Genomic DNA, 8,312 nt, shown 5'->3' with positions numbered 1-8,312 from the left:
TTACTGAACTTGACGTCAAAACTAGCACGGCTACTCCTACTGTCAAGGAACAACAGACGCAGGTTGGCATTATTACGAATGTTGTGTCGGCGTGCAAGAAAACTCTGAGGTGCACCGGTGTCACCGTTTGGGACTTTGTCGATACGTACTCGTTAATTGAAAAATCGGCTCCGCTGCTATTTTACCAGCCTGGAGGACCCAACACACCACTTGTACGGAAAGCTACATACGATGCGGTGACGGCGGGCTGGATTCTGTAGAAATTGTGCAGTTGCGCTATGTGAAGTTACTTGCATTAAGGAACAATAATTACAATGATTTTTTTAAGGTGTTGAAATCAATACAGCAATCTATTACTTAAATATTATTTTATTAGCCTTGCGTAATCAGCAAGGCTTTCGACCGGCAGAACTGTTGAATTTGCATTAGGTACAGACCTCTCCCTGCACCTGATATGACGCACACGCGTCGACCGGAAATCTCAAAGATATACATCTCTAAGTCAAAGTGTAACGGGGTGTATCGTTACATGAAATTAACACTTAAAGGCTGTTAATTAATATATTATCTAAAAGGTATATAATATTTGGAGAATAATACTTTACATTGTAATTTTCTAAGAGCTTATCCACTGGTAGATATAGACCATTATATCTACTTTCTCCGCGGTCCAGTCAGCGCTGGACGCACGCAAAGAGAAAGACGGATAATACTTTTAGTACATGTTTTGAATTAATTCATAATTAAGTTAGTATGAAGTACATAGACAAGAAGAACTTAATTAAATTCATACCGTTTCTTGCTTAACCCTCTTTAAAGCAAGTGTTTTAAAGAGAGTCTTCCTGTGCACGTACTAGTGTACGTGAAGTGACGTGAGGCACCACACGCACTGAGGCAGTGCGTAGTAGACTTGTACTGCAGTGCGTAGTAGCCTTGTACTGCAGTACAAGTCGGCAGTGCCCCGTTACACCTGGTAGCACTTTGTAGTCCGTCCGAGGACCACAGCTTCATCACCTAACAAGGACATGTTCGATGATAATGTAAATACGCATCATGTTTCGCGTGATAGCTACTCCTTTCTAAGTGACATAGAAAGAAGTGCGGTCGAACGAATGAGTTCAACCGTATGAAACGATGTCATCTTGGCCATGCTGTCCGGTTTGGACAGAGATGCCCTCCATTCCGCCATCGCGAATTCATACAACATGAACTTTACGAGGCGAAGGAGAAGGTAGCCTTGCTTAATCAGCAAGGCTCTCAACAGGCAGAACTGTTGAGGTTACAGCAGGTACAGGCCCCTGTACCTGAGATGACGCACACGCGTCGTCCGGAAACCTCAGAGATGGACAACTCTAAGTAAAGGGGAGTCGAAGAAGACTCCCTCTTATGATGGTTTGTCGAGTTGGACGATGCCATAAGGGCTCGTCACATCGTCGACGAGCAGATGCAAGTCGCGTTTGCTCAATTAAATTTGGCAGGACGTGCCAAAACTTGGGCACCAAGCCTTAAGTTGCGCGACCCACATGTATTTGGGTCGCTTGAGGCTTTTAAAGCCAGGCTCAAAAAGACGTTTGAACCACCTAGGGCTGAGTTCAGAGCTCGATCAGAGCTTTTGAAACTCAAGCAAGGCAAGCGTGATGTTCACGCTTATGCCCAGCACATACGACTCTTAGCGAGTTGTATCACGAACAACACAGTTTATGAACACACGTTGATTACGGTGTTCATGCAAGGCCTTACGGTTGGTCCTGTGAAGACCCATCTGTCCCGCTTGGAGCTGGATACGCTCCTCTGAAACGACAAGAGTTTGGGAGTCCATAACCTATGGACCTCGCTTATGTCGGAAGCGAAAAACTTCGCTTCTCGAACAGTAAGCAATTGCAGACGATGCAGTCGCTTTCAAAATTTAGGTCACTACGCTCATGAGTGTGGTGCCCCACGTCCAGTTCCTAGGGATACTGAACGTATTTATGGACCGAATGCCAAACAGGGCAACGGTCGCGGGTCCGACGTTGTTGCGAAATCGCAACAGCGAGGCAAAACCGCCAAAAAAACGGTCGGGGTCACTTGGGGCGCACGGCCCTACTGATCCAGCACCTCAAGAGAATTCGCAAAGCTGTTGACGAAAGTTGCTCCAGACACACAATCATTATGTGTCTTTGCACCTGGTGATGAGGTATCCCTCACCACCTTGAAATTAAAAGTGACAAATAGTTTGTCCCTTAGAGCCCTAGTGGACTGTGGGGTGTCGAATAATATATTCGTCGCCAGTCGCTAGAAGGTCGAAGACTCAAATATTTTGAGCGCGACATCCCTCCAACGAGGATGACGGTGCGTATAGCGACAGGCGCATCGATATCAGTGATGAAACGCGTATTGAAATTCTACAACTCGTTAAAAGATTTACAGTACGATAATGTTTTCATCGTACTGAACTTGGATGACAATTTTGATGTCATCCTAGGTCTACCTTGGCTCAGAAAATACGAGCCAAGGATCAGCTGGCAGCATCGATCCGTAAAGATGCCTGCCACTTGTTGATCAGATGGCCATCTGATGAACGTCTTGGAGCGTCCACAAGTGTGTGGATGTACTACAAGTGAGTGCGATGGCCTCACTTTGGTACGGTCGTTAGTACAACTGCACAAGATCACAGTGTGATTACCAATCACATTGTGGAGTCAGCTGCCGGCGGCTGTTTCAATGTACAGGCAGCGCCGAAGGTCCTCCACTCGAATAAGTCGAGTGAATCGAGACATGGATGTACGTCTTGCGGGCGGCATTCAAGGAATATACCGATTTTTCAAAAGGGACAACAAAATATTCCTAGGTCAAATCGAGAGTCGATCGATAAGGACCCGACTGTGATGGCGCAATCACAGTCGGAAGACGTTGAGGGAATAAGCCCCCACATTTGAGGAGAAAAGTGCTCAAATAGTTAATGCTGAAGTGACTAGACTTCGGCATCCCAAGGGATTAATCCCCCGGCAGCGTGTAGATAAATCCCAGGAAGAAACCGAGACATTGAATGTCTTGGGTAATGACAGATCAAGAGTAGGCGCTTATACCCTTCATCTGTATTCGCCTCCAAGTAAACTTCGGAGATAACTCAACTACCAACCCTAGAACTCAAGCGGTTTTTCAGTGATCTGCAAAGTGGTAAAATCAAGCAGATCTGCGTACTCGTTACAGAGGACAAATACGTAACCGATATTCGGTCAGCGGTAATTTTTGCAGAATACGAACGGGATCTCAGCAGCTTGCCGATGGACGAAAGTGGCCTCGATGTAGAGACTCGGATTGAGAGATATACTACTCAATCCTGGGAGCCACTTAAGTCAAATCCTTTAAACAAGGATTTGATTGAGTTAAGAGATGTATTCCCTGAAACAGTTTTATGCGAGTTGCCTAAGGANCACACGACTCGCTTCTCTGCCAAGCGTGCCATCTTCTCGGCGTCAAACTATTCGCCTTTCATGGCCTTTATCCGAGATTTTAATACAAGCAGACAGTACACAGGCGTCATGTCAAGATTACGACATTATCGTGGTCATGCAGTACGTATATCGATAAGTTTCGCCAAGTGTGTTGAGCTTCGTAAATACCGCAAGGTCTTTCTGCACATTGTCCTTAAAGCCAAGCTCATCTCTGAGCAACACAAGAAGCGCTTTCGACTAAAGGTTTTAGTACCCCAGCACGCGCGTATACGCGCCACTGGTCGCCGCCAGATTTAAATCTGGCGGTCGAAATCTTTTTTTAAATTAGCTAGGGCAAGTTTTTAGATTAAATAATTAAATAAAGTGTAGTTCCCCTTTTGATCTTAAAGCGTAAAGTGCCGTATAAACTCTTGGGCACTAGTTGCCACTTGGTTCTGCGAGCCCCTGGATCCCTTGAACTAGAATTTATTAAGCTTTTAGAGCTGGTACAACTCCCTGAGTTATTAATTCATCAGTTCTATAGCACTAAGAGACTCGTTGAGTCGAAAAGTCTTTGTATGACTGTAGGGGCGAACGTGGTTTAGTACCACCTAAGTCGAAAGAAACTTATTGCGTCAGTATTCTTAAATTTGGTAATATTGGAACTATTAAATCAAAATTAATGAGATAATAATCTTGTACTTCTCTATTTATTTCCTCCATAGAAAACAATATGAAATATTCCTCTTATAGGAAATAATATTTATTTAATACTGCTAACCGCGACGAAGGCATCTCAATAGGAGAAAGTTGTTAAATTCTACAAAATTTACTTAAAATTCACCTGAAGTCACAACCAATAAATTCTAGCCACTCGGACAATGAGCACTCCAACGGACGCTTCCCCTGCCACCGGCGACCCCGCGGCGCCAATCAGCAAGAACGAACTAAAGCGTCGGCTCAAGGCGGAAAAAGCGGCAGTGACTAAAGCTGAAAAGGCCGCCAAGAAGGCTGCCGAGGCCGCATCGAAGCCCACGAAGGCTTCGGCCACAGACGACGACGAACTTGATCCTACGGCCTATTTCGCTAACCGTGAAAAGACACTTGGCGAGCTTGAGAAGCAAGGATTCAATCCGTATCCGCACAAGTTTCATGTTTCGACTTCGCTGCCCGAGTTTCATGCATTGTATGGAAACTCGGACGCTGGGAGCCACCTCGTGGACGTGGTCGTGTCTGTAGCCGGCCGTCTCCATAGTAAGCGCATCTCAGGGACCAAGCTCGTTTTCTATGACTTGCGAGCAGATGGAAAAAAAGTGCAAATCATGTCGGACATAGGCACGTACGAAAGCGCCGAGGCTTTTGCTCAGATTCACAGCATCCTCCGTCGCGGTGACATTGTGGGCGTCAAGGGCCACCCTGGTAAATCCAAGAAGGGCGAGCTCTCGATCTTCCCGCAGCAATTAGTGCTGCTATCCCCCTGCATGCATATGCTCCCTAAAACTCACGCGGGATTGACGCTGCAGCAGGACACGCGCTATCGCCAGCGATATCTTGATCTCATTATGAATGACGACACTCGGACAATCTTTCAAACTCGTGCAAAAATTATCAACTTTATTCGTCGATTTTTAGATCAACAACAATTTTTGGAAGTCGAAACTCCTATGATGAATATGATTGTTGGTGGTGCGACGGCGAAACCATTTGTGACGTATCATAACGATTTGCACATGAATTTATTCATGCGCGTAGCCCCAGAATTGTACCTTAAACAGCTCGTGATTGGAGGTCTGGACCGAGTGTATGAAATTGGACGCCAATTTCGAAACGAAGGCATCGACTTAACGCACAATCCCGAGTTCACGAGCTGTGAGTTTTACATGGCGTACGCGGATTATAACGATCTCATGACATTGACCGAGAGACTCTTTTCGGAGATGGTGAAAGAGATCACAGGGGGCTACACCATTACAATTCAAAAGGAGGCAGGTGAAGAGCCAGTAACAATTGATTTCACGCCCCCGTTTAAGCGCGTGAGTATGGTCTCTGCCGTCGAAGAAGCGACGGGTGTTTCTATTCCTATTGAAGATCCAGAAGCTAGTCGAGTTATTCTAGAAGAGCTCGTGGTGAAATACGAGCTCGAATGTGCACCACCTCGGTCTATTGCTCGTCTTTTAGACAAGCTCGTGGGGCACTTTATTGAAGATAATCAAGCTTACTGGACGAAACCTTTTTTTATCATGGACCAACCTGTGTACAACTCGCCCCTGGCAAAGTATCATCGCGAAAAACCCGCGTTAACCGAGCGTTTTGAACTCTTTCTCGCAGGTGCGGAAATCTGCAATGCGTACACGGAGCTGAATAACCCCAAGGTGCAACGAGAGCGATTTATTGAGCAAATGGCACAGGCTGCTGCCGGGGACGACGAATCCCAGCCGCACGACGAGGCCTTTTGTACGGCCATGGAGTACGGATTACCACCGACTGCAGGCTGGGGATGCGGCATTGATCGCATGACAATGTTTCTGTGCAACCGCTTTAATATCAAAGAAGTGCTGCTTTTCCCTGCGATGAAGCCAGACGAACAGACTGCTTCGGTGGCATCGGCTACTGGAATTGCTGCGCTTGTTTCTGCGACGGGGTCTGTGGCTCTGGACGTGCTTGAAACGCGTCTAAGTGGCTCGACGTTTGTGAATGGATCGTCCCCGTCAAAGGACGACACGGTCGTGTTTGAACGAGTCAAGGTAGTGGGGAAGGATATCCTCAAGAAATACCCAAACGTCGAAAAGTGGCTCGACTTTGTGACGGCGTTTCCCAATGAATTGCGTGTCAAATGGTAGGGTCGTGAGAGGTCGAGGGATAGCACCATTTGTCGCATCGTAAAAATTATATGGCCTTGCTTTGATTTTTATAAAAGTTACAGCGTGATCATTTCGTTGTTAAGCACTTTTTGATGCATTCCCCTCACTGTTTCAAAAGGTGTCTTTTAGTAGCGCTGTCTATTGTTGAATTTCAAGGCGCCAATGACTGGTAGAGTATTAGCTTTGAGACTCGTATGGCATTGCTCAAGACTATGTCAGTCAGTCTTCGTTGCGCAGGGGTCTTCTTTGCTTGTAATTGTGGCCATGGTCCGTCTATGACAGACATTTTAAGCGTAAGTTCAGGTCGCGTGTCTCATCCGACAAGAGGTGTGGACAACGTCGACTGCTTGTTCGAACAGCGACATTTACTTTCCGACTTCACGGATCTATCGGTTTTACATTCAGTGCACGCTCACAAATCTATCATTGCACGCTCACAAACGACAACTAATACCTGAGCCAGTGCGACCATCAATCCCGCTTTGCTCAAAAATGTGACCAAGCGATTATTCAGACCCACATATAAGGCTGCTTCTGCACAATGATTGATTTTTTTACCAGGGAAAGTCGTGAGGATAAGTCGCCCTGACATTGCGTCTAGTATGCTTTGAAGTAAATGGTTATATGACCATTTGTGCTGAAACGACTGTGCAATCATAACCAATAGATAAAGTATCGAGTAAAAGCCCACATTAATTTTCTTCGTTTATAAGCGTGCGATCTTCGCCATCTTTGGCGACAACGGCTTAAATGGAAGTCAGTCAAAGCAATTGACTATTGAGCTTTTAGTTGACCGCTTTTTTATGGACGCAGTGCTGACTTACTTTTTTACAGATGGTTCATTACATATTTGCCATTAAATCATCTGCAGGAAATAGTGCCAGTTTCGCGCGGCCAGCCTTTTAATAGGCCCGACCTTGTCTAAGTTGTGGATACATCGTAACTGTCGTCGACGTTTAAATCCTTTCATGCAGCACCCGCATTAAAATTTCGGGCAATGTCCTTTTTACGATTCTTCTAAACCTTCTGATGCTCCTCAAATAACCGTCTTCTCAGAAGAGTAAAATTAGCCACCGCTAATTATGATTTTATGATACTTTTGTCTCTCAAAAACATGTACTGTAGAAATAACGAAAACTGGACCGATGTAAAGGTGTCCTGTGTTTTACGAACGACCATTGCCTGCTAAGCAAACTATTTGTAATTGACAAAGCCACTTTTTACTTTGACGCTTAGAGCGCAATCGTCTTGATGAAAGTAATTGCCGCGTGTATCCTTCTGAGTAGTGCGAGCGCACCGGCGGTGGCGTTTACGGACACTCGTATTATGATTGAGTCAACGTATACCGACGTGTTGGGGCTCAACGATTTAGCGAAGACGGCTTACAAAGAACGAGGAGGCAAATATATGGGCACAGCCACTGACTTGAAGCAGCTGGATGACACCTTTTATGCTGAGAAGCTCGGTAATATTAGTGAATTTGGAATGATCACTCCGACTCATGCGATGACGGTACGCTTGAAAACTCTTTTGAATATCTTGTAGCTGCTGACACGTTCGTTATTTTATAGTGGGAAGCCACGGAACTAACACAAGGCGTTTTCACGTATGAGAATGCCGACAAAATCGTTGCTTTCGCCAACAAAGCTGGATCGGGGGTACGCTGTCACACGCTCGTTTCGGTACGATCGAAGAAAAAAAAATAATAATATAATAGTGGTAGCTAATTGCTTGTGGGGTCATAGCACGATCAAGTTCCCGAGTGGGTGCAAGTGCTTGAGAAAGCCGAGCTCTTAAAAGCAATGTCCAACCATATTACTCAACTCATGACGCACTTTGGAAACTCCTGCACTGCTTGGGACGTAGTGAACGAGGCTTTTAACGAGGACGGGTCGTACCGGGAATCGTTTTGGTACAAAAAGGCCGGCAAAGAATTCATTTCGGTCGCTTTTCAAACGGCAAACGAACTCAAGGTCAAACTCAAATTACGAGCGCGCTTATTTTACAATGATTTTAATATCAACGTGGCCAACAA

The 8,312-nt window shown here is 45.6% G+C and overlaps 2 protein-coding genes across 2 annotated transcripts; both read left to right on the top strand.

Annotated features, from left to right (window-relative positions):
- The first annotated feature begins 25 nt into the window (after nt 1-25).
- CCR75_004909 (uncharacterized protein) lies at nt 26-259 on the top strand. The gene has a single exon (XM_067962995.1). The coding sequence runs from the start codon at nt 79-81 to the stop codon at nt 106-108; it is 30 nt and encodes a 9-aa protein (XP_067815688.1). The 5' UTR covers nt 26-78; the 3' UTR covers nt 109-259.
- A 4,038-nt stretch (nt 260-4,297) lies between these two features.
- On the top strand, nt 4,298-6,256 carry CCR75_004908 (uncharacterized protein; the record flags this gene model as incomplete). Its single annotated transcript, XM_067962994.1, has 1 exon — nt 4,298-6,256. The coding sequence occupies one exon, from the start codon at nt 4,298-4,300 to the stop codon at nt 6,254-6,256; it is 1,959 nt and encodes a 652-aa protein (XP_067815687.1).
- Nucleotides 6,257-8,312: the final 2,056 nt, after the last annotated feature.

This window comes from Bremia lactucae, linkage group LG16 (genome assembly GCF_004359215.1).
Source record: "Bremia lactucae strain SF5 linkage group LG16, whole genome shotgun sequence".
Taxonomy (NCBI): domain Eukaryota; phylum Oomycota; class Peronosporomycetes; order Peronosporales; family Peronosporaceae; genus Bremia; species Bremia lactucae.
This window is presented reverse-complemented; position numbering and strand designations above follow the sequence as displayed.